The sequence below is a fragment of the Euleptes europaea genome, chromosome 4 (genome assembly GCF_029931775.1).
Source record: "Euleptes europaea isolate rEulEur1 chromosome 4, rEulEur1.hap1, whole genome shotgun sequence".
NCBI lineage: Eukaryota > Metazoa > Chordata > Lepidosauria > Squamata > Sphaerodactylidae > Euleptes > Euleptes europaea.
The window spans coordinates 6,885,159-6,912,152 of record NC_079315.1 but is presented as its reverse complement, the minus strand read 5'-3'; the positions used below and the strand labels follow the sequence as shown (position 1 = coordinate 6,912,152).

Below are 26,994 nucleotides of genomic sequence, written 5' to 3'. Positions count from 1 at the left end.
GGGGCCTGGAGACCAAGCCTTATGAAGAAAGGTTAAGGGAATTGGGAATGTTTCGTCTGAAGAAGAGGAGGTTAAGCGGGGGACATGATTGCTCTCTTTAAGTATTTGAAGGGCTGTCACTTAGAGGAGGGCAGGGAGCTGTCCCTCTTGGCAGCAGAGGATAGGACTCGCAATAAGGGGTTTAAATTGCGGGTGGATATCCTGCTGGATATTAGGAAAAAACTTGTTACGGTAAGAGTTGTTTGACAGTGGAATCAGCTGCCTAGGGAGGTGGTGAGCTCCCCCTCACTGGCAGCGTTCAAGCAGAGGCTGGACAAGCACTTGTCAGGGATGCTCTAGGCTGATCCTGCATTAAGCAGGGGGTTGGACTAGATGACCTGCATGGCCCCCTTCCAACTCTATGATTCTATGATTGTATGACAGTTCTAGATACTACTAAGTAAATTAAAAAAAAACCACCGAGGTGACTGGCTAGTTACTTACAATCTTTGAATATTTGGTCCTGCTGGCTGCATGGTGCCCCCCAACCCTGGGCCACACCTAAGGCATCCTCTGGCATCATCCTCTATCATCCCTCCTCGTAGCACACACGGGAGGAAGCTCACTTCCCTCACCCTGCTCTCATCTTTCTCCACCCCAAACAAAGGAACGGCTCCCCTTTTCAGACCCCATCCCCACGTGGACTCCTAGGGCCTTGGCCAATCTGGGCGCCGGGTCACATGAACACATGAAACTCCCTTATATTAATCAGACCCTTGGTCCATCAAAGTCAGTATTGTCTACTCAGACTGGCAGCGGCTCTCCAGGGTCTCAGGCTGAGGTCTTTCTCATCCCCTAACTTGCCTAGTCCCTTTAACTGGAGGTGCCGGGGTTTTTTGTTTTTTTTTTAATAATAATTTTATTGGTTTTTATAATACAAATTTTCCATGATAGTAAATAACAATAAAAGCAATATGAAATTCAAAATTCTAACTCTATGTTGTTATAATTTCTTGAATTCATAACAAAAAAAAAACAAATTAGAGGAAAATTTATGGCTTCCCCATCACCTCTCTCCGCCTCTTAATAAAATATTCATCCCATCGTAATTGGTCTGATCTTAACTATCATAATTTCATTTAACTTTCATAAAACATCTTCTATTAATATAAATGATTATAACTCTTAATATTAATTGTGTCTTCTAGATCAGATTAATAAGTATTCTTCCATTTTTCCCAGTTTTAATTCATATTCACAATATTTCATCCAATCCTCCCATTCCCCTAAAAATCGAACATTGTCTTTTTCATTTAAAATGGCTGTAAGTTTTGCCATTTCCACCAATTCAAACATTTTCCCAATCCAGTCTTTTTTCTCGGGAATTTCTGCCCCCTTCCATTTTGCTGCATAAAGCAGTCTCGCAGCTGTTGTAGCATAGATCAAAAAAGTTCTTTGTATTAGCAAGTCGTCAGGTATCATACTTAATAGCATCATTTCTGGTGTTTTGGGTATATTTTTTTGTACTATTAGTCTCAGTTCATTGTATATCATATCCCAAAAATCTTTAGCTTTATCACAAGTCCACCACATATGGTAAAAGGAACCAATTTCCGTATTACATTTCCAACATTTAGGGGATGTCACTTTATATATCTTTGCCATCTTCTTAGGTGTTAAATGCCATCTATACATCATTTTATAAATGTTTTCTCGAATTGATTGCGCGTTTATTCCTTTCAAATCTTTTGACCAAAGTCTTTCCCATTTATTAAAAGCAATATCATGTCCGATATTTTGAGCCCAATCAATCATAGTTGGTTTAATTATCTCCTGCTCACAATATAATGTTAAAAGTAGATTGTACATTTTAGAGATCAGTTTCAGATTGTTTTCTAGTAACATCTTGTGGAAAGGGGACTTTTCTTTAGAAAATCCATTTTTCATATCTTGTACAAAAACTGATTTAATCTGACAATATTGCAACCATTGTAAATCCTACTGGAGGTGCCGGGGATTGAAGCTGGGATCTTCTGCATGCCAAGCAGATGCTCTACCACTGAGCCACAGCCCCTCCCCTCCTAACAATCAAGCCTGCCAGAACATTGGCCCTTCAATCAAGAGGTGTTTACACATCCCAAGAGCCGAAGTGTGTCCCCTTTAGGTTGTAAATGACCCTCTCTGTCCAGGGAAGTTTATTCCCATGTTCTGCATGTCTCAGGAAGGCCAACTCACCATCTCCATAACGGTCACAGTGTGTCCTTCCCATCTGCCTCTCATCCACACCACCGAGCCATCCCCTTCTCTCTTGCTTGCACGCGCCACGTTCTTGAGGGGACATGCCTTTGGCACCCCAGTAGTTGAAACACCATTAACACCATTAACTGTTTGGCGACTGAAGAAGATCGCGAAAGCAGGAAGATACCGGAAGCCTGTTTTCGCCTGCCAATTGTGTCATCATTCAGGGTTTGGACACGTGAGACTGTTGATTGCTATGCTCGTCATATTTGTTCTAATTTTGTCTTCAGTCATATCTAGGTGCATTGAGTTAGGTCAGTACCGTAGTTTCCAAAGTGGGCAGTACCACCCCCTGGGAGGGGCGATGGGATTACCTAGGGGGGCACTAAGAGGCAAGGGGGTAGCAGGGGGGCACTAGAGGTGGCCCCTTCAACTGTGTTGTTCACTAATTTACAATAGATCAAGCTATGGCACCATGCTGGTAAATTTGGTGGAAATTATCACAATTTTTTCCCAGAGAGCTGGGACCACTGGACCAAGTTAATCAGTTTTGTTGTATTAATTTCAACTAAAAAGGTTTAATTTGATTTTGAATAGATGTGCAATTTGATTTTGAATCGATGTGTTTTGAAATTTTATTGTTATTATCTTCTTTACTGAGTCATGCAAACCACAATTTTGAATAATGCTTTTTATAGGGTAGGGTAGGGGGCACTGGGGTTGAGTTTGTGGAACCAAGGGGGTGGTGGCCCAAAAGGTTTGGGAACCACTGAGTTAGGTGGTTCTTATTGTCGCAATTGGGACATTCTAGTAGTTTAAATATATGAGTCTCCCACACATGCGGTATTGCTATACTGATTAAGGAATTTACTCTTAAACATTCATATTTTTGGGCTTGGCCATAGCGGCTGTGATTTCATTATAAGGCACCACATTCTGGCAAGGATGGGTGGCAGCTGTGTATCCCTCACGAGCGCTTCTGTAGTCTCAGTCCTCCAGGCAGTACAATGAGATCTTACCAGTTACACCTTAGCAATCTCCTCTCTCCCGGGTCAGGTCTTCGAGGGTAGCTGATTCTCTAAGGCCACATCTTGGCCCTGGCCCAAGTTCTAATCAACCTCACCTTTTGGCTGGAAGGGACTTTGCACTGGGAGCAGTGAGAGACTTCCTTGTTGGTTCGTAACGTGGAGCTAAAGGGCAGCTCAACGGGCGTGGGAAGGGTCTGGGGAATACACCTTCAGTGCTGCTCACAGACAAAAGACCAGCACCATATACCACCAGAACCTCTGGTAATCAGTTGAAAATCTCCAATTGCTGTTTATGTCTGCTCTGGTTAGACTTCACCTAGAGTATTGTGTTCAGTTTGGGGCACCACAATTTAAGAAAGATGTAGACAAGCTGGAGCGGGTCCAGAGGAGGGCAACCAAGATGGTGAGGGGTCTGGAGACCAAGTCCTGTGAGGAAAGATTGAAGGAGCTGGGTATGTTTAGCCTGAAGAGGAGAAGACTGAGAGGGGATATGATAACCATCTTCAAGTACTTGAAGGGCTGTCCCACTCATGAACTGCCCAAGTTCACAGCATCAGCATGGCTGACAGATGGCCATCTAGCCTCTTCTTAAAAACCTCCAGGGAAGGAGCACTTACTACCTCCCAAGGAAGCCTGTTCCACTGTGGAACCGCTCTAACCGTTAGAAAATTCTTCCTAATGTCTAGACGGAAACTCTTTTGATTTAATTTCAACGCGTTGGCTCTGGTCCAACCTTCTGGGGCTAACAGAAAACAACTCAGCACCATCCTCTCTATGTCAGCCCTTCAAGTACTTGAAGATGGTTATCATATCCCCTCTCAATCTTCTCCTCTTCAGGCTAAACATACCCAGCTCCTTCAGCCTTTCCTCATAGGACTTAGTCTCCAGACCCCTCACCGTCTTTGTTGCCCTCCTCTTGACACGTTCCAGATTGTCTACATCTTTCTTGAATTGAGGTGTCCAAACCTGAAGACAATACTCTAGTTGAGGTCTAACCTGAGCAGAGTAAAGCGATACCATCACTTCACGTGATTGGGATGCTATACTTCACATCACCTACCTGCCTGATCCCTTTAACTGGAGATGCCGGGGATTGGACCTGGGACCTCTCTGCATGCCAAGCAGATGCTCCACCACTGAGCCAAGGCCCCTCCCCATAATTCGGCCCACGCAAAGAAAAGTAATGTGTTTCCTGGTATGTTCTTTATTAGTATAGGCAGCTCTTGTCACATCCTTTGTTGTGTGCACACTGTGAACTGCCACGGCGCATAATGTTAAACTGCCACCAGTGTGCCAATACATTATACTGGTTCCATTGTGCGTGTATTTCTTAGGGGAAACCAAAGGGATTGAGCTAAACACTATCTAATATAGCAACCAATAAATATGTTTTAATTATATATTGTGCACAATTGTATTTAAAAACATGGGGCCTAATATACAGGGCTTCCTAAAAAGCACAAACATAGTTACAGATATTACCAACTCATAACAGTTGATGTTAGTACGTAAAATGACCAAAATCTGACCAGACGCGTTTCAGCCTTTTACAGGCCTTCCTCCAGTGGTCATACATACACAGTTTTACAATACGCATCCTGACATATATGTTGTAAAAAGGTAAAGGTAGTCCCCTGTGCAAGCATGGGGTGACGTCACATCCCGACCTTTACTAGGCAGACTGTGTTTCCGGGGTGGTTTGCCATTGCATTCCCCAGTCTACACTTTACCCCCAGCAAGCTGTTGTACAAGGTAAAAAATATACATAAAAGCCTTTTATTCTGTGTGGCTTTATGTTAAAATAGTTCGTCCATGTGCCTTAAAACATGGCTCACACTTTATGTATGGCGTCCAGCGTTTCAGGATGTGCATAACATCAACAAACGTAAAGAAAAGAATGTATTTCTTACCCTTCTGTTTTTCTCGCCCTTTTTCTTCTTCCAGAAAGATGAGGTCTATCTTAATTTGGTCCTGGACTACGTCCCGGAAACGGTGTACAGAGTTGCCAGGCATTATAGTCGGGCCAAGCAGACACTCCCGATGATATTTGTGAAGGTAGGTGGCATAAAGAGTTCCGCAGGGCCTGCAAGACAGAGCTCTTTCCCCCAGGCCTACAACTGAGGACAGCCGCCGATACCATCATTACTGGCCTCCCACCCCTTCCAACATGCGTGGAAGGGGGTGTCACCTGTATGGGGCCCAGAGTTTTAGTGATTTGCGCGCCATCTTTGCTATGGGGTCTCTTATGGGGTTTGGGGATTTTATTGCTGCTTTTATTGTTTTATTGAATTGTGTGTTATGTTTTAATGATGTTGCCCGCCCTGAGCCAGCTTGCTGGAGAGGGCGGGATACAAATTTGAAAAAACAAAAATAAAATGGGTGTGAACTTGAAAGGTGCACACGTTTGAATTCTTTTTTCTGTAGTGATATTTGTTGTCTTGCTTCTTGCCTGTGAATGTAAACGTTTTCTCAGTTTTCTGTAGGTCCTAGAACCTTTAGAAACGACAGTGGTTTCCCACCTCTGCCTGATGCTTAAAAAGAAAAAAAAAGGGGGGGGGGTCCAAAAAACCGATTCACAGAATGAATCTTTCCCAACTCCCCCTTCCTGCTGCAGCTCTCTGCTAAGCTGTTCCTTGGGAAAGGCATGGAATGCAGCATTGGAAAGGGGGAGCAGGTGGAAGTATTGAGAGCCAGCGTGGTGTAGTGGTTAAGAGTGGTGGTTTGGCGCGGTGGACTCTGATCCGGAGAACCGGGTTTGATTCCCCTCTCATAAGAACATAAGAAAGGCCCTGCTGGATCAGACCAAGGCCCATCAAGTCCAGCAGTCTGTTCACACAGTGGCCAACCAGGTGCCTCCAGGAAGCCACCAACAAGACGACTGCAGCAGCACCATCCTGCCTGTGTTCCACCGTACCCAAAATAATAGGCATGCTCCTCTGATACTAGAGAGAATAGGTATGCAGCATGACTAGTATCCATTCTAACTAATAGCCATGAATACTCCTTTCCTCCATGAATATGTCCACTCCCCTCTTAAAGCCCTCCAAGCTGGCAGCCATCACCACATCCTGGGGCAGGGAGTTTCACCATTTAACTATGCGTTGTGTGAAAAAATACTTCCTTTTTATCTGTTTTGAATCTCTCACCCTCCAGCTTTAGCAGATGACTCCGTGTTCTAGTATTATGAGAGAGGGAGAAAAACTTCTCCCTGTCCACTCTCTCCAAACCATGCATAATTTTATAGACCTCTATCATGTCTCCTCTCAGCCGCCTTCTTTCCCAGCTAAACAGCCCTAAGCGTCTTAACCGCTCCCCATAGGACAGTTGCTCTAGTCCCCTAATCATTTTGGTTGCTCTCCTCCACATGAGTGGCGGATCATAATCTGGTGAACTGGATTTGTTTGCCCGATCCTACACACGAAGCCAGCTGGGTGACCTTGGGCTAGTCACAGCTCTGTTAGAGCTCTCTCAGCCCCACCCACCTCACAGGGTGTCTGTTGTGGGGAGGGGAAGGGAAGGTGATTGTCAGCCAGTTTGATTCTTCCTTAAGTGGTAGAGAAAGTTGGCATATAAAAACCAACTCTTCTTCCTCTTCCCCAATGTTTGCATAAACAGAGTGGAAATTCCACCCAAGTTTTGGTTTTTTTTCTTTCTTTCAGGGGAAGCATGCTCGATTTTAGAGATTCCCGTGCCTTGTACTTATATTCTAAATCCATCTTAGTTTTGAAGGAGCACTTTTTAAAAGCCATTTATATTACATATTTTATCTATTAAATTTCCGTGTGAAGAAGAAGAAGGCCATCTAATTCGTCAGTACTTCAGATCTTACTGTAGCTGCTGTACATTTATTTGTGGTTGTCTAGTGTTATTCTTTCAACCATCTATCTATCCAGGCTTTGAAACTGAAGGTGACTTATATCCTATCTCCTCTTTGCATTCCAGTTATACATGTATCAGCTGTTCCGAAGTTTAGCCTATATCCATTCCTTCGGAATATGCCATCGGGATATAAAACCACAGAATCTTTTGCTGGACCCTGACACAGCTGTCCTGAAACTTTGTGATTTTGGAAGGTAGGTTTCATTAATACCCTGGCATAAACTTGTATATTGTGTGTGTGTTAAGTGTCGTTGAGTCGCTTCCGACTCATGGCGACTCTATGAATCAGTGTCCTCCAAAATGTCCTACAGTGAGGGGGGAAAGTATTTGATCCCCTGCTGAATTTGCCGTTTGCCCTCTGACAAAGAAATGACCAGTCCATAATTTTAATGGTAGGTTTATTGTAGCTGTGAGAGACAGAATAACAATAGGAAAAACCCCAGAAACCCAGAAGACAAAAGTCAGAGATTGATGTGCATTATAATGAGTGAAATAAGTATTTGATCCCCTATCAACCAGCCAGGTTAGGGTTAGGGTTAGGGTTCTGCTGTCGACAGAAGCAATCAATCCATCAGATTCCAAACTAGCCACCATGACCAAGACCAAAGAGCTGCCCAAGGATGTCAGGGACAAGATTGTAGACCTGCACAAGGCTGGACTGGGCTACAAGACTATTGCCTAGCAGCTTGGTGAGAAGGTGACAATCCTAACCCTAACTGTCAACCTCCCTCGGTCTGGGGCTCCATGCAAGATCTCATCTCGTGGAGTTGCAATGATCATGAGAACGGTGTGAAGCAGCCCAGAACTACACGGGGGGAACTTGTCAATGATCTCAGGGCAGCTGGGACCATAGTCACCATGAAAACAGTTGGTAACACACTACGCCATGAAGGACTGAGATCTTGCCGAGCCCGCAAGGTCCCCTTGCTGAAGACAGCACATGTATAGGCCCGTCTGCAGTTTGCCAATGCGCATCTGAATGACCCAGAGGAGAACTGGGTGAAAGTGTTGTGGTCAGATGAGACCAAAATCGAGCTCTTTGGCATCAACTCAACTCGCCGTGTTTGGAGGAGGAGGACTGCTGCCTACGACCCCAAGAACACCATCCCCACCGTCAGACATGGAGGGGGACATATTATGCTTTGGGGGTGTTTTTCTGCTAAGGGGACAGGACACCTTCACCGCATCGAAGGGACGATGGACGGGACCATGTATCGTCAAATCTTGGGTGAGCACCTCCTTCCCTCAGCCAGGGCATTGAAAATGGGTCGAGGATGGGTATTCCAGCATGACAATGACCCAAAACACACGGCCAAGGCAAAAAGGAGTGGCTCAAGAAGAAGCACATTAAGGTCCTGGAGTGGCCTAGCCAGTCTCCAGACCTTAATCCCATCGAAAATCTGTGGAGGGAGCTTAAGGTTCGAGTAGCTACACATCAGCCTCGAAATCTTACTGACTTGGAGAGGATGTGCAAAGAGGAGTGGGACAAAATACCTCCTGAGATGTGTGCAAACCTGGTGGCCACCTACAAGAAACGTTTGACCTCTGTAATTGCCAACAAGGGTTTTGCCACCAAGTACTAAGTCACCTTTTGCAAAGAGATCAAATACTTATTTCACTCATTATAATGCACATCAATCTCTGACTTTTGTCTTCTGGGTTTCTGGGGTTTTTCCTGTAGTTATTCTGTCTCTCACAGCTACAATAGACCTACCATTAAAATTATGGACTGGTCATTTTTTTGTCAGAGGGCAAACGGGCAAATTCAGCAGGGGATCAAATACTTTTTCCCCTGACTGTATCTTTGACAGCCTTGCTCAGGTCTTGCAAACTAAGGGCCGTGGCTTCCTTTATTGAGTCAATCCATCTCTTGTTGGGTCTTCCTCTTTTACTGCTGCCTTCCACTTTTCCTAACATGATCGCCTTTTCCAGTGACTCTTGTCTTCACATAATGTGACTTGTATACTAGTCGTATATTAATTATGGTATATTACGACTTACATTCCGACTCTGCTTTTGGATAGGTATGGTTGTCCTATCCTGTGAGTCAGAGCTGTTTCTATTTTAACAGTTCCTGTCTCTATTTTGGAATTCATCTGTTGGATCGCTTCTTTGGTGTTTCTGTTTCTTGGAGGTCGTCTACTTTCCTCTTCTTTGCTTGGCTTCCTCAGGGATGGGTTCTTTCACTTCTGTTGTTCTCTCTCCAAACACCCGTTGCTCGGCGATCTCCGCAAACACTGTGGTTTTCCACACAACCCATACGCTCACAAGATCCATGCCTCTGTATACCTCTGTATCCCCAGATCGTTCTCTCCTCTCCCTTTGCCCTATATCTGGAGCTCCTCTTTACGTGGTGGCAAAGGGGGAAGGCATTTTCAGTATGATCAAAAGGCAGATAACAACCATTAGCCAAGGGCAGTGGTCGGCAAACTCATTAGTCAACAGAGCCAAATATCAACAGTACAACGATTGAGATTTCTTTTGAGCGCCAAATTTCTTAAACTTAAACTATATAGGTAGGTACACTGTTTATTAACTTAATAAATTTTAATTAAAAATTTAAGTCTTAATCAAACTATTAATTAAATTAGTCTTAAGCTCCTCCTACAGAAAGTTTAATGGGTATTTTCAAGTGGGCACGCATACATACCCACACACACTGACTTGGATAATTCATCCCCCCCTTTCCTCAATGCCTTTTAACAACCATTCATGCACGGGAGGTTTTGCCTTGGATTTGCCGCTCTCTAGATGCACATTTTCTCCATCCGCATTCTCAAAACTCTGCAAGGGGGCTTATTGTTGAGTTTTGAAAATCTGGATGGGGAAAATGTGCATCTGAGTGGCAAATCCAAGGCAAAGCCTCCCATTCATAAATGGCCAATAACCCCCCATGCAGAGTTTTGAGAATCTGGATGGGGAAAATGTGCTTGTAGAGAGTACAAATCCCAAAAAGAGAGTACAAATGAACCAAACATGGCTTCCCCCCCGGGCCCCGACCTCCTCCTCCTTGCCGCCGCCTGGGCTCCTTCCTTCCTCACCCCCCCCCCCCGCCGGCCTACTGTCCGCCCCTCCTCAGCGCCTCAACCTCCTCTGCCAGCCAAAACCAGCGCGAAAAATCCTGCCCTCTGATTGGCTGTCGTTGCCCGCCTTGGCGCCGCTGGCCCTCGAGTGCCGCGTGCAAAACCCGGCCGCGCTGTGAGGGGAGGGAAAGGGGGGAGGAGGAGGAGGAGGGCGCTTTACCTCACACACCGCCCCTCTCGTGGGGGGGAATAAACCCGAAATGGGGTGGTGAGGAGAGGTTTCATGGTCGACTTTTTTGGGGGGGGCGTGCCTCTTCCTCCTCTTCAGAAACGTTTGGGTTTCCAGAGCTTCATGTGAAGCTTCCCGCATCACTGTGGGGATGAGGGGGAAAGCTGCACCTGCAGAATCAAGATTTCTGCCAGAAAAAGTGCAACTCTTTCTCTCCCTCCCTCTCTCTGCATACACACGCACACAATATCCACAACCCACAGCGAAATTGGACGTGTGTTTTAACTTATTTCAGAACTATAACTCCATACAACCCTTTGTACTCCCGGGGCGGATGGACACAGATCTTTCCCAACTTTGGGATCCTGTTCTCCCCCATGCCCCTTAGATTCCCCCCCCCCCCAGTAAGCAGCAGTGGGAAAGGCAGACGTCGGCAGCCCGAGGACCGTTTGCGGGTCGAGAGTGCCTAACGAGGAAGGGCGCAGTCCGCACGCCCACACTCGAGGGGGGCTGGGGCAGGGTATCTGCCCTCCCCACGGGGTCAGCCGCGGCTCACAGCAGGGGAACCCGTCGGGGTGTGGGCAGTGGACTTGGCCCGCGACGACTCGGCCCGCTTGCCGGCTGCAGTGCCGGGGCGGCGTTGCGAGGAGCCTCCCCCGAGATCTCTCTCTCTCCCCCCCCAGGTCGAGAGCCTAATTATCGTGCAAGCCAATGAGCGGCGCGGCTGCAGCTCCGCTCCCAGCCTGGACGGCGCGCGGCGGGCCAGGCAGCGGGCCCGCGACCACCACCTTCGGCTAGCCGGCCGCACTCACTGCAGGCAGCGCAGCCGAAGGGAAGGGAGCGGAGCTGCTGAGCTCCGGACGGAGTCGTCCCCCGTCAGGCTGAGCCGCCCCGCTTCGGGCGTCCCCGGGCGTGACCCTTGAGGGCTGCGGAGGGCGAGGAGAGGCCCGCCGGTGCTGGGCTCAGCACGCTACTGCTGCTGCGGGGTTTACAGAGCTGCACTCAAGGAGGCAAAGAGCCAAGGGGAATGGGAAGAGCAGAGCCCTGTAAATTTCTACAGGTAGCCCGTTCATGCATAGTTCCAAATGTGGAAGTCTGTAGAGAACCACCAATGATTTTTGTCCACTCTGTGGCATTGTACTGGTTTCCATACTGATCTGTGCTGAAAAACAGTGTGGTGTAATGGTTGGAATGTCAGAGTAGGACTGTCATTTCTGTCAATTTAACCCGACCACAGCCCTCAGTTTGCAAGACCTGAGCAAGGCTGTTAAAGATACGATATTTTGGAGGACGTTGATTCATAGGATCGCCATGAGTCAGAAGTAACTCAACGGCCCTTAACACACACACACACACACACACACACACACACACACACACACACACACTCTTAGCAAGGAAATGGAAACAACCATTTCTCCCAGATATAGAAGAATGGAAAGATAAATTAATGGAATACGCCATTATGGCAAAAACGACTAACATGATTAACACAAGCAAAGATGCGAACTATGAGCTGTTTCATGAGAAATGGAAGCTATTTTATAAATATGTTGAGACTTAAGGTTAATAAAAGTGAAACAATAAAATAGATTTTAGTCAATGGTAATGATGTTCTAAGCATAACGCTAGATAATTATTCTGATCGTAGAGATATCATTTATCCTTGATAGATTTAATAGGAGACCACTTTCTGATTATATAGATTGCCCAGCTTTTCAGTATCGTTATTCAATGTAGTCTGCTCAATTCGCTCTTGAATTTTTGTTCTCTCAGTTTTATGTTGGATACTCCTACCTTTCCCCCCTTCCCCTTTTTTTTCTGTACCCCCTATTATAAAATAAATAAACTATTTAAAAACACACACACACACACTCACACAGCCTAACCTAGGATAAAACCGCTAGGAAGAACCTTGAAAGGGCTGGTCAAAAATGTGGTAGATGTGTGATGTGAAAATCTGCAGTATCATGCTGTGCTCAAGTTCAGGTCTTATTGTGGGGTACAAGAAATCCAGGAAACCTTTTGTGAAGCGCTTAGTAGAGCTGGTGCTGATTCTCGTACGGAGTCTGGCTCGCGCTGCCAGTGTGGAACAAGCTTCGGGAGCGATTTCTCTTGGCCCCTTCCGAGTAGAGAACAAGAACAAGCCTGAGCACCTCAGCATAGAAAGGCAGCAACAGATCCATGCTGAAGAAAACAAAGGACATTATTCTGTTACCTTGGAGTCCCATCTCCCTGTTTCAGGGACAGTGTTTCAGATAGACGTTGAGGCTATCCTTTCTGTACCAGAAGGAGAGTTTGAAGATGGAGAGACTTCCATTTCCATGGGAATCACTTCCAAGATTTGATATTAAGGAACACATATCTGATTGAGCAAATAAAAATCACTCTGGGAGACAGCGTGGTGTAGTGGTTAAGAGCGGTGGTTTGGAGTGGTGGAGTCTGATCTGGAGAACTGGGTTTGATTCCCCACTCCTCCACATGAGCGGTGGAGGCTAATCTGGTGAACCGGGTTGGTTTCCCCACTCCTACACATGAAGCCAGCTGGGTGACCTTGGGGCGGTCACACTCTCAGCGCCACCCACCTCACAGGGTATCTGTTGTGGGGAGGGGAAGGGAAGGTGATTGTTAGCCGGTTTGAGCCTCCCTTAAGTGGTAGAGAAAGTCGGCATATAAAAACCAACTCTTCTACTTCTTCTACTATCATATCTTCAGCCTTAAGAGGATTTCCCTTGGCCTGTGGGTTCCAGAGAATTACCTGGATGGCAATCCCTATGTTGAATTGAGGTCTGAAGTATCTGTCTTGAATGTGTGCTTTGAGCTGAGGCCTCATCACAATCCCTAGACACTGGCTGTGGAGGAATTCAGGCTTAGTAGCACCCAAAAAGATTTTTTGGGGGGATAAACTTTTTTGAGAGTCAAAACCTCCTTTGTCAGATCTGATGATCTGGTATCTGACAAGGGGAGTTCTGATTCTGGAAAGCTCATACCATGAACATCTTGTTGATCTCTGAGGTTCTCCTGGTCTCGAACCTAGCTGTTCTACCACAGACCAATATGGCTTCCCTCTGAAACTAGGAATAAAAGGTACTCTTTCTCCTCTCCTCTATTCCACTAGATCTATTATGCTTCTGCTTCTGCCTTCCCCCTTGGCTCTTGCCTGCGGAGTTGTGGAAGCGCTTCGTCATGGTCTTTAAAGTACCACATCTCGGTGACGGGTAAACTTAGTTACCGCGGTGAGGTGGTAGAACTCCTATGTAAAGCTAGCGTTGCTTTTATCACAACTGCTTCCTTTCAGTCATTAACAGCCAACGAGTACAGCTTGGCAAACGTACACAGCCTCAAACGAATTGCCGCTTCGTAGACGCCTTCCACAAGTACCCCCTTAAGGGCTCTGCAGCCAAGGAAGGCAGCGTTCTTGTGCTGCAAGCGTGAATCTTAGCAACACTGAGTTCTAGATCTAATGTGTTACCTTTCTTCTTTTGTTTCTGTGTGTCTAGTGCAAAACAGCTGGTCCGTGGAGAGCCTAATGTCTCTTACATCTGCTCTCGGTACTATAGGGCGCCAGAGTTGATCTTTGGAGCCACTGATTATACCTCCAGTATAGGTATGTATGTTTCTTCTTTTTTGTGTGGGAAAGTTCAAAGTTTTAGTGGCAGCCAGGGGATTTGTATAGTTAAATTGTGGAACTCCCTGCCCCCAGGATGTGGTAATGGCTGTCAACTTGGAAGGCTTTAAGAGGGGAGTGGACATGTTCATGGAGGAGAGGGCTATTCACGGCTACTAGTAAACAGTGGATACTAGACGTGATGCATACCTGTTCTCTCCAGGATCAGAGGAGCATGCCCATTATATTAGGTGCTTTGGAACACAGGCAGGATAATGCTGCGGCAGTCATCTTGTTTGTGGGCTTCCTAGAGACCACTGTGAGGCCACTTCCTAGTTGGCCACTGTGAACAGACTGCTGGACTTGATGGGCCTTGTTCTGATCTAGCATGGCTTTTCTTATGTTCTTATGTTCTTAACACAGAGTTAAATTGTGGGACTCCCTGCCCCCAGGATGTGGTAATGGCTGCCAACTTGGAAGGCTTTAAGAAGGGAGTGGACATGTTCATGGAGGATAGGGCTATTCATGGCTACTCGTAAACATGGATACTAGCCATGACGCATACCTGTTCTCTCCAGGATCAGAGGAGCATGCCCATTATATTAGGTGCTTTGGAACACAGGCAGGATAATGCTGCTGCAGTCATCTTGTTTGTGGGTTTCCTAGAGGCCACTGTGAGGCCACTTCCTAGTTGGCCATTGTGAACAGACTGCTGGACTTGATGGGCCTTGGTCTGATTATGTTCTTATGTAACTGCAAATTTAGCTAGATCTTTTCAGAAAACCTCACAAAATAACTACCAGGGAAGAGTAGTCTGAGATGCCATCTGTCACGGTAACGTGAAGTAGTAAACTCTTGATTTTTTCCGAATTCTAATGGAATGCTCTGAATGACTAAAGTCTCCCATCCCAGGCTTTACAAAATGTTCATTTGGGAAATTGTGGAGAGCATGCTAAAGAGTTGGCAGTCACTCAGTTCACGAACCACTTCACGCGCGGAGTTCTGCAGCTGTTTGTGTGCAACCCAGAAACAACTGGCTAAAGGCAGCCTTACAAATGCACAACCACAAAATGGCCTCCGTGAGAGGCGGAGTCCAAGAAGAAGCCCGAGGAGTAATGTTTAAAAATATGCTGGGAGAGAGGAGTGAGAAAGAGAATAAAATTGAGACTCTGGTGGCAGCTGCCACCGGAACGACGTTGTTTTAATCTGCGCAGCCAATCGGATCTCCATTGGCCAATTAGAAGCCCTGCTGGGTAGGAGCCCCCCCTGGCCCCACCTACTTTCTAAAAACACTTGATGGGTGCCAAGGAAAATGTTGGTGTTGGTAGTACCCATGGAGTTCATAGGTACCACTTTGGGAACACCTGGTATACTCTGTCGCAAAGCGTACTGGGATGCACATCTTGTACGGAAGGCTAACACAGCCCAGAAAAGAACAAGCAGAAAGTATTCCACGGCAGCAGGCTCTTTAATTTTATAAATTTTAAGAACATAAGAAAAGCCCTGCTAGATGAGACCAAGGCCCATCAAGTCCGTTCACACAGCGGCCAACCAGCTGCCTCTAGGAAGCCCCCAAACAAGATAACTGCAGCAGCGTTCTCCTGCCTGTGTTCCACAGCACCTAATATATTCGGCATGCTTCTCTGATCTTGGAGAGAATAGATTTGCATCATGACTAGTTTCCATTTTTACTAGTTGCCATGAATACCCCTTTCCTCCATGAACATGTCCACTCCCCTCTTAAAGCCTCCCAAATTGGCAGCCATCACCACATCCTGGAGCAGGGAGTTCCACAATTTAACTATGTGTTGTGTAAATAAATATTTCCTTTTATCTGTTTTGAATATATTTTGCACAGGGTCAAATTGGAATACATCCCTACATGCATACCTGGGTTGTTGTATTTATTCTGCTATAATACTGTTATAAATGTTGTATTATGTATTGGTGTACCTTATAAGTGATGTTATTAGACCACTGACGAAGGCCAGGGGGCCAAAACGCATTTGGATTGTGGTTGTAGTTTATCAACCTGTATTAGTTGCCAGTTGTGCTTTCTTTTAATACAATTTTTAATGTTTTTAATATAGATATCGGCACCTTAAAATAAATACATTTCTATACATAATTGAGTCTTTTTCCACCCAACCTTTGGGTAACCAGCGTGGTGTAGTGGTTAAGAGCAGTGGTTTGGAGCGGTGGACTCTGATCTTGAGAACCGGGTTCGATTCCCCACTCCTCCACATGAGCGACGGAGGCTAATTTGGTGAACCTGATTGGTTCCCCCAGTCCTCCACATGAAGCCAGCTGGGTGACCTCGGGCTAGTCACAGCTCTCTCAGCCCCACCTACCTCGCAGGGTATCTGTTGGGGGGGGGGTAGGGAAGGTCATTGTCAGCCGGTTTGATTCTTCCTTAAGAGGTAGAGAAAGTCAGCATGTAAAAAAAAACTCTTCTTCTTCTACCCAGTTTTGGTTTTAGGTTGGGTCTTTCCTTCCCCCTTTTGTTTTTTTGCCATACTAGGTTGCAAACCTTGGTTTACCCAGCAAATAATGTGCGTGACCGCCCCAACTGGTCTCCTCATTCCATGTGTATAAATCTTACCATTCCCTAACGGATTTTTTGTTTGTTTGTTTTCTTCAGATGTTTGGTCAGCAGGCTGCGTACTGGCGGAACTATTACTAGGACAACCAATTTTCCCAGGTGACAGCGGTGTTGATCAGCTGGTGGAAATAATCAAGGTATGGGTGTGTTGATTTTTCTGGACATAATTTTGAGGCGTAAACCTCGATAATACTAATTTTGCTTAATTGTGGTTAGAATCATAGAATCCCCCTCATCCAACCCCCTAATCCAACCCCCTGCTCAAGGCAGGAAATTCACAACTACCTCCCACCCCCCACAACCCCAGTGACCCCTACTCCATACCCAGAAGATGGCAAAAGAAGCTCTTCAGGATCCCTGGCCAATCTGGCCTGGAGGAAAATTGCTTTTTGACCCCAAAGTGGCTATCGGCATTTCCAATCTGTGCAAGAAAGGGCCATAAGAGCCAAGCACTGACGCAAACCCTTCCTCCCTCTCATGATCTGCCTAAGATCACAGAGTCAGCATTGCTGCCAAATGGCTATTTAGCCTTTGCTTAAAAATCTCCAAAGAAGGAGCACCAACCACATGAACGCATGAAGCTGCCTTCTACTGAATCAGACCCTTGGTCCATCAAAGTCCATATTGTCTACTCAGCGGCTCTCCAGGATCTCAGATAGAGGTCTTTCACATGACCTACTTGCTTGGTCCCTTTAATTAGAGATGCAGGGGATTGAACCTGGGACCTTCTGCATGCCAAGCAGATGCTCTACCACTGAGCCACAGCCACTCCCAGCAACATATACATATATAACCACTTCCCGAGGACAACAGTTCCATTTGCTGAGATACTGTTCCCTCCTCATCCTGTTGTCGTCTCAAGAATGCTTCATGTGTTCTGTTTGTGGAATGCATTCTACAGGGGTTGTGTGATTCTTCCTTTTTAATTGTCTATGAAGGGACTATTAGCTTTCACAGTAATAAGACCCATGGAGATAACTAGTATATATATATTTTTGCCATCAAGTCACAGCCGAATTATGGTGACCTCTGGTGGGGTTTTCAAGGCAAGAGATGTCCAGAGGTGGTTTGCCATTGCCTGCCTCCGCGTCATGACCCTGGTATTCCTTGGAGGTCTCCCATCCAAATACTTGCCAGGGTTGAGGCTGAGAGTGTGTGACTGGCCCACATCACCCAGCAATTTCATTGGCAGAGCGGGGATTCGAACCTGGGTTTCCCAGATCCTAGTCCAACACTTTAACCACTGCACTACAATCAGTAGGCTCAACATTCAAGTTTGTGGTTGTGTTGGAGAACCTGTCCAATTAAAAAATACAGCAATGCTTATTCTATTGGTGGTGGTTTTCTCCTTGTCTCATCAGACAACTGTGTTTTGGCTTCAAGTGAAATATTAAATATGTGTGTAAAATCTGTGTCCAGTCTTCCCTGCATTGAAACATGACTAGTTTGTGCGTGGCAGTTTCATAGGCAAAATTATGCACGAAGTTGCCTTATATTGAATCAGACCATTGGTCCATCAAGGTCAGTGTTGTCTACTCAGACTGGCAGCGGCTCTCCAGGGCCTAGGGCTGAGGTCTTTCAGTTCTCCTAACCCCTGATGCTTTTAGCTGGAGATGCCAGGAATTGAACCTGGGACTTTCAGCATGCCGAGCAGATGCTCTACCACTGAGCCGTGGTCTCTCCCCTAAAATTAGACGGGTCCCTGCTTACTGAAAACTCTTAAATCTGAAATAAAGAGGGAGAAGACCGTGAAAGAGAGGATCACTACTGAGGGCACATGTATCCTGGTTCCATAGCTTTGTTAGTCAGACTCTGTGCACCCATTTCTTTTCCACGTAGTCCCAAATGCTACAGATAATTGAGGAGAAAGGTGAGGAAGAAGAAGAAGAGTTGGTTTTTATATTCCAACTTTCTCTACCACTTCAGGGAGAATCAAACCGGCTTACAATCACCTTCCCTTCCCCTCCCCATAACAGAAACCCTGTGAGGTCGGTGGGGCTGAGAGAGCTCTAAGAGAACTGTGACTAGCCCAAGGTCACCCAGCTGGCTTCATATGGCAGAGTGGGGAAACAAATCCAGTTCACCAGATTAGCATCCACCACTCATGTGGAGGAGAGGGGAATCAAACCCAGTTCTCCAGATCAGAGTCTGCCGCTCTTCACCACTGCACCACGCCGGTATAAATGAAATTAATGTTGCCGCTGTCGTGTGACAAGGTGTCAGAAACTCTCCTTTCCTGTTTTCTAGGTCCTTGGAACCCCTACAAGAGAACAAATTAGAGAAATGAATCCAAACTACACTGAATTTAAATTTCCTCAGATTAAGGCACATCCGTGGACTAAGGTGAGTCTTCTTTTTTTTTAAATAATAATGTGGGTGATGTATATACATATAACACTGAGGTGTTACATCGCATTAATTTTCACAAGTAGTAAAGCTGAACCGAGATGTATTCATAGCCCTGTAAACTGTCTCTCTGCATTATTCCTCCATGTCTTGGAGCTTGGATTTGTAACTACCCAGCAGAATGTGTTACGTACAGCGGAAGGCTATGCCCAGAGGGCTTTTTGGCGTAGAGCCGAAAGATCTTACTACATGATCGAGTGACACTCCTTAGTCATGCAGGGCAGGGTGTAGACTCCCCTCCTCGTCTCTGCAGCCTCCTGCTCCTCTCCAAAAGCTACACAGAAGCGTCTTTCAACCTCCCCTGGGGCTAGATTTTGGACCCCAGAACTCTCCACCCTGACATTTATGAGTAGAAAGGCCGTCTACTCATGCGGCAAGATCTTTGGATGCAGGTCTCTGTTTTTCATGGTCAGCTGGTATGAGGAGTTTTGTATAAATATAAAGGAAGGAGGGGTCTTTTATGCACGATCTGTTTCCGCCTGGATCTGCTGCTCTCTAACTGCACAGTGTTTTGCAGTCGGATTCTCAAAACACTGGGCACAGGAACTTTTCCCCCCAAGAAATTCCAGGAGTACCTTGTGATCAATTATGGGGTCATAGTAACATAAAAACACTTGCAAGGGCATTTGGGACATTCGTTGTTCCATTGGTAGTCTTCCATTTGCAAAAAAAGCAAGGCTTTCATGCCTATAAGACTGGGGTGGGGAACCTTTTTTCCACCAAGGGCCATTTGGATATTTATAACATCATTCGCAGGCCATACAAAATTATCGACTTAAAAATTAGCCGACCAAGCCCCACGGCCTGGGTGGGAAAGGGATAACACAGTTTCTTGGGCGGTCCTAGCAGCTCCATAGCTAATGACTTCTGCAAGGGGGAAAAAGGGCTCCTTTTTGCTGCAAAACAAACATCCGCCTTGAATAGAGGCTATTCCTGTCCGCGGGAGGGGGCGGATTGCCAGTCTTAGATCCTTCTGAGCTAGAGATCTGCCAGGACCCACAAAGGGCCAGACCAAATAATTTTGCAGGCCTTAAATGGCCCCCGGGCCTGACGTTCCCCACCCCTGCTATAAGAGGACACTATAAGGGGAGGGCAGCAAATCAGCCCGGCTCTGTTCCATCCTGCCAAGAACTGAAACTGACCCACACTTGCTGTGAAACAGACCAAATAAGCAGCTGATTATTTTGGTGTACTCTGAACTGTTTTATCAGAAACTGACCCACACTCGCTGTGAAACTGACCAAAGAAACAGCCTCATGGATATTCCAGGATTATTTGGTCGCTAGTTCATTTGATAATGGCTTCAAGGGGAGGGGTTGGATGAGGGGAACAGACCCGTGGGAGGGAGAAGCGAGAATGGGCATGGGGAGAAAAATCTGAAGTGACAATTATGCACTGGACCGGCTTTCGATTTGGGATCGAGGCAGACTTTAAACTCCGGGTAAAACGGCATCCAGAAACTCGGGGGAAACGCAAGGGGAGAGCGAGGTGACTTCTGAAGGTTGGAAAATACATGCATAATTAAAACGGAGCCCAGAAGTAGTTGGGTGTGTGTGTGTGACTGCAACGGGAACAACCCGTGCATAAAAGGCCTATCTCTTAACTAAGAAGTATGAAGTGACATAGTTCAGTACATGGTTCATGATTATAGATGTTATCTCAACCAATAAGGAAATAATGAGTACATATTACGTTTTGAAGCTAAGCTGCTTCTGTTCATAAGAAATAAGATTTAAATGCAAATATTACCATTTGTATTGTAACAGGTCTCTATAATTTTGTTTGCACAATATTGTGCTTCAGGTAAAGTTTGTATGATTCTGCCCCCATGCCTCAAGCAAAATGCATACTATGCCATTAGCATAGCAGGGCAGTTAAGGTTACCTTTTCCCAGGAAGCAATGCCAGGAAAATTGCCCTGGATATATTCCCTGCTGGCTTCCAACTAGTTAAATTTATGTTGGGTGGTAGGATTAGTTTGCAGCCCCTCTGGCCGTGGGAAACAAAAATCAGATTGGGGCAAGGGAGGGTTTGAGCAGATGACTCTCTTCCCCTGAGTAAGGAGATGCTCTGTGCATAGTGAGACAATATGGGGCTGTGTTCTTGAACAATTCCCCGTTCCCAGAATGGCCGGATGGATTGCGAGGCACTGTTTGTTCCCACAGAAAAGAACATGGGTCCCAAGAATGACCATAAGAAGAGAGGCCTGAATACACATTACGCTCAAAGGAGCAAAGAGAAGGATCCTTCTGGTGTCCTTCCCTCCCTCCCCTTCCAATCACCTTTGGCAATCCCCTCTACCTGCTTTTGTTGCATGGTTGGTGCTATTTACCAGACAGCAAAAATCCAGAGCTCTAATTTAGCAGAGAAGAGGTAGAATTTCCAGGAGTCAATGTCACTGTGGTCATTAATTGATCATAGCAAATTTTTAAAAAAATGTGTTTGAGATTTTGAGTGGAGACTTACTACTTAGTGTCTCTGTGTGCCTTCAGTGACTTAGCTAATCTTGTGATCAGTTCTTGAAACCACTTCTCAAATGGCCAGTGTTGTTCATTGAAAACATGCATCTGACTGTACAGGTGTATAGAAGGGATGAACTGCAAGCAATTCCATTTTCCCTTCTTCCAGAAAGCATAAAGTAAAACCAGGCCCACCTACCAGCCCCACCCACCAAAAAACAGTCTATCCAATAATGCCTGGCATTTTACACATAATGCAGACATGGGCCTGAAATTCTGCCTCTTCTCTGCTAAATTAGATGATTTATGCTGCAATCCTAAGGATATTTTCCCAGGAGTGTCCAGCAAAAACCCAGAGGTGCAACTGCAGAAGCCGTTGGATTTCAGCCGGGAACGCTCATATTCAAATCTCTGTTTAGGACGAGAAAGGGATTCTCGTCTTGCGTAGGAGCGGCCATGTGGGGGATTCCTGCTGCTGGGCTTATAGTAGCAAGGGGAAGGCTGGGACATCGCAAAGGACGACTCTGCCCTGGAGACTCCCTTCTTCTGTCGGGGGCAACCGTGATGGAGTAGGAACGGCAGCCAGCTGGCGATCCATCCCAAGTTGGCCTTCCTTCTTGCTGCTGTCATCACCCACATGGGCTACCTTGAGGAATGATCCTCAAAGTCTTCAAGAAAATATTGATCATCCCCTGCTGACAAGAATATATTCAGACCAGTTGTCTTCGACAACTGTCCACCTGTCTTTTTGTTATTGTTCTTGAGGCAAGTTGGCTGAGGTTGTAGCTTGAGGCAAAGGGAGTGAGGTTGTAGCTCTCCTGCTCTTGGATTATTAACGATTCCCTTGATGCATATCAGTCCAGAGTTCAGAACGGAAACATGTTGTTGTTATCCTGTTTGGTTATCTGGCTCTGGAATGGGTCGGGTGGTGCGTGGCTGCAAGTCTAGACTTGTCTGCAGCTTTCGGTAATGTTGGTCATCAAATGCTTCTGGGTTGGTGGTGGAAGACACCACGTTCCAGTAGTTCTGTTCCTGCCCGTCTGAGCAACACTAAGAGTAGTGTTGAGTGTCTGCTGCTGTAACCTCCAGTATTTAGTTCGTGGAGCTCTTCAAGGTTGTCTTTTGTCCCCAGTTTGTGTAAATATTTAGATATTTATAATGCTGCTGGGATTTAGACCATCAGAACTGGGAAGGCGAGGTCATCAAAATGCTGATGATACCCACCTCTGGTGGTCTACCTGTGTTGGGTTCCTTGAGTCCCATTATGCTGAATTCAGGTTCAATATTGATGACTGTTGGGTCCAGGTGATCCTTGCTGTTGGTAGAATTGCAGAAGAGCTTCTGAAATCTCTGGTGGCATTCTTGGCCAGGGGTGCTTTTCTGGTCCGCTGGCAGTTTTCCATCTCCTCTAGTCAAGATCTTATTACTGTTATCCACATAATAAGTAACCATCTGGGTGGACTAATCCAACGCCTGCTATGTGGGACTGCTCTTGAAGACAGGTTGGAAACTTTAGCTGCTGCAGGATGCCACAATTTGGCTGCGAGCAAGTGTGGGCAACGGAGAATGCAAAGCAGTGCTTTTAAGGGACCACCTCCACTTTCAAGTTATCCTCCAGGCCCAATTCAGGATGCTGCCATTTCACCTTGAAAGCTTCAAGAAGAAGAAGAAGAGTTGGTGGAGCTGAGAGAGCTCTCAATAGAACTGTGACTAGCCCAAGGTCACCCAGCTGGCTTCATGTGGAGGAGCGGGGAAACAAATCCAGTTCACCAGGTTAGCCTCCGCTGCTCACTTGGAGGAGTGGGGAATCAAACCCTTTTCTCCAGATCAGAGTCCACCGCTCCAAACCACCGCTCTTCACCACTACACATGCTGGCATACCAGTTACTGTTTATCTGGCCTTTGGATCCCCGGACGAGCCCTTGCTCCGAGTTCCTTCTTCTGCTGTGGTTAGAGGGCTTTCTTTTTTCACAGCAAGGATTGTGAAAGGCCTCCTTTGCTGTTCTTTGATGCTCCTGTTGATGCCCTCGTGCGTAATCGTCTACGGCTGCCAGCGAGAACATTTTGATTTTGCCACCAAAGCAATGCTGTGGGACTCCCTGCCTTGAGAAGTGCACCCCAACTTTGTTGCGCTTGTCTCACTGCCGGATTGAAACTTTTATTTCAAAAGACTTCTTGAGAAGTTCCGCTGGCAGTCTAAGTTGTATTGTCATTGGTGAGTTTACAGCTGTCGAGTTTTAAATGTGGTTGTTTTTCTTAAACGGGTCTTTTCCCCCTCTTGGTCTCGTGCTACATTTTTATATTGTACGTTGCTTCAGGCATTTTATGCGGAACTGGCTTAAATACACTTTTAAGTAATAAATAACGGTGAGAAGAGCGTTCTGTGAACCTGGCACAGGTTCCTCCTTCGTCTTTTAATGCATAGCGTTGGACCCGACTTGCATACAGGAAAGAGAGGAAAAGATTATCCTGCCCCAGGAAGAAGAGGAGTTGGTTTTTATATGCCAGCTTTCTCTGCCACTTAAGGGAGACTCAACCCTGCTTACAATCACCTTCCCTTCCCCTCCCCACAACAGACACTCTGTGTCTACAAGATCAGTCTACAACAAGGCTCCTGTATTCCATGCACCTCTAGGAAGCTGCCTTCCCTTTTCAGAGGCAGGCTGCAAGGAGAGCCCACCTGCTAGAGGTTGCTTTGCAGGAAGTCATACCATTGCTGTTCAGGTTGTCCAAGAAATCTCGATATGAGCTCTACCAAGGGTTCAGGTCACCACAAGCACCGGTCTCTAGGAATACAGTGCCTACTCAGCAAAGGACCAAGGAAATGAAGAAGAAAAAGAAGAGTTGGTTTTTATATGCCGATGTTCTCTACCACTTACGGAAGAATCAAACTGGTTACAGTCACCTTCCCTTCCCCTCCCCACAACAAGCACCCTGTGAGGTAGGTGAGGCTGAGAGAGAATGACTTGCCCAAGGTCACCCAGCTGGCTTCGTGTGTAGGAGTGAGGAAACAAATCCAGTTCACCAGATTAGCGACTGCCACTCATATGGAGGAGTGGGGAATTGAACCCGGTTCTCCACATCAGAGTCCACCACTCCAAACCACCGCTCTTAACAACTATACCATGCTGAGCACAAGACAAGTATCCCCAGGTGGAGGACAAGAATAACATGAACTTATTGGAACTTTGGTCTTGTATCCACTCGGTGTTAGACCTGATCCCATACTGATAGCTGGGTTATGCACGGTGGTCCATTGAGACCGCGTCAAAGCAACGATAAGGAAAGGGAGAACCCATTCAGTTCCCGTGTGGGCTGAAGTACCCCCTGCCGATGTTTGCAGTGAAAGCACTTCTATAGTGCCCCTGGAACCAGATATATTTTTGCTGGCACCACGTGATTTGGTAGAGCACGGCCTTTGGACCTTATGGCTATTTGGAGGGAAGAATCCTGGATGCTCTCAAACATGCTATGGCTGTGCACAGGATTTGGAATGACTCAGCTGACCATCCGGAGACGGAGAGGCAACTGCTGGCAGTTCTTGATACTAATGAAAAAACAGCACGATGGTGCAATATAACGACAATAGACCTATATTATCGAACTGCACAACAACCCATATAACAATTGTCAATATGATACAAAAACATACAAATTTCAGTCCAGCACCGTCAAAACATGCAACGAGTGCAAAAATAGTCCACAACAGTCCAAAGAGCTTGTGTGATGTCCAAACAACTTTCGCTTGTAATAACAGCGATGACAATCCGTCTTTTATCAGAAGATAAGAAATCACTTAGTTGAGCAAAACAAGGAAACGTGCCTTCTGGATCAAATCACACGTTTTCGCCAGCAATAGCTTCATCAGCCTGTAAAGCATGTAAATTATCACAAGCCTGCAGAGGGTTCAACAATAATGGGTGCCTTTGATAGAAGGCCAGAATCTTGAAGCTCATGGATTTTCTCTAAAAAAGCCCGGGTTGGGATCAGACACTCTGAGATGGCTTGGTTGAACATTCTGTTTGGAACTGGGGGAACCCTTCAAGACTAATTGGTTCGTCACACCAGAGGATGTCGCCTTCAGAGTTCTGTTCTTCTCAGCAGTAATATTGGCCTGAAAGAATTTGGAGCTGGGAGTTTTGGTGGTGAGGAAGGAGCTGTGTGACTTTCACATGGAGTGTGGTGTTAAAGATAGGCCCTTGTTTACGTATAGTGGATTCCATTTGCTGTTGGGGGGGGGGGTTACATGCATACCTATTCTCTCCAGGTTCGGAGATGTCTATTATATTAGGTGCTGTGGAACACAGGCAGGATAATGCTGCTGCAGTCATCTTGCTTGTGGGCTTCCTAGAGACACCTGGTTGGCAATTGTGTGAACGGATTGCTGGACTTGATGGGCCTTGGTCTGATCCAGCAGGGCTTTCCTTGTGTTCTTATGTTATCTCCAGGATCAGAGGAGCATGCCTGTTATATTAGGTGCTGTGGATCACAGGCACGATAATGCTGCTGCTGTCATCTTGTTTGTGGGCTTCCTAGAGGCACCTGGTTGGCCGCTGTGTGAACAGGCTGCTGAACTTGATGGGCCTTGGTCTGATCCAGCATGGCTTTTCTTATGTTCTTATGTACGTCTAAGTATGAACTCTGAGACTATGTACATACGAATGCAACATCTGTTGCCTCTATGATTGCTTACTGAGTGGTTGCATGGAATGGTGAACATGAAAACGTGTTATACAATCAAGTGCATCTTCCCAGATCCACTCGCAAGTCTCTTTGTAAATAATAGTTTGGAATGCATGTATCCCCTTCCAAACTTTTTGCCTGTTTATTTCCAGTGTCCCTCTCCAAAGAATTTTTTCATGCCACTTACCCTAGTTTTGGTTACGTACACAATCCTGAGTAAGTTTATTCTGAAATAGAGTTCAGTGGACCTTACTTGGGAGTATGAACACATGAAGCTGCCTTCTACTGAATCAGACCCTTGGTCCATCAAAGTCAGTATTGTCTACTCAGTCCGACAGCGGTTCTCCAGGGTCTCTGTTAGAGGTCTTTCACGTCACCTACTTGCCTAGCCCCTTTAACTGGAGATGCCGGGGATTGAACCTGGGACCTTCTGCATGCCAAGCAGACGCTCTACCGCTGAGCCACAGCCCTTCCCCTAGTATTGTATTGCTAGAGCTAAAGCACATGTGGAGCTTTTATCACTGTCGGTTCTGAAGGCATTTATGTATGCTGAGCTGCTTGGGAAAAGAGTGGAGTAAAAATATAACGCCGTGCCTGTGGCTCTTTGAAAAGCCTGAGCTAAGTGGTTTGATTCCAGAAAACGAGCAGTACCGATTTTACCACAAGCAAAAGGCAAGGGGGAATCATTTCAGTTCATCTCTCGCCTTGAAAACCCTGCAGGGTCACCATAAGTCGGCTGCGACTTGACGGCACTTTCAACCACCCAAAGGAGATAATCCATCTTGGGTGGGATCCTACTTTAGCCAGGCAGGATGAAGGCGGGGTCCTTAGGGCTGGAGGAATGCTTCAGACTTGCCATCGT

General features: G+C 46.2%; 1 protein-coding gene across 2 annotated transcripts in view; it reads left to right on the top strand.

Moving 5' to 3' along the window:
* GSK3B (glycogen synthase kinase 3 beta) overlaps positions 1-26,994 on the top strand; it is a 118,795-nt gene that overhangs the window by 71,889 nt on the left and 19,912 nt on the right. For both annotated transcript variants that reach the window (XM_056848048.1, XM_056848047.1), the window contains exons 4-8: positions 5,190-5,300; positions 7,188-7,318; positions 13,877-13,983; positions 16,625-16,722; positions 18,833-18,928. In XM_056848048.1, coding sequence (XP_056704026.1) covers positions 5,190-5,300; positions 7,188-7,318; positions 13,877-13,983; positions 16,625-16,722; positions 18,833-18,928 — 543 coding nt within the window. The remainder of the gene's footprint in view (positions 1-5,189; positions 5,301-7,187; positions 7,319-13,876; positions 13,984-16,624; positions 16,723-18,832; positions 18,929-26,994) is intronic.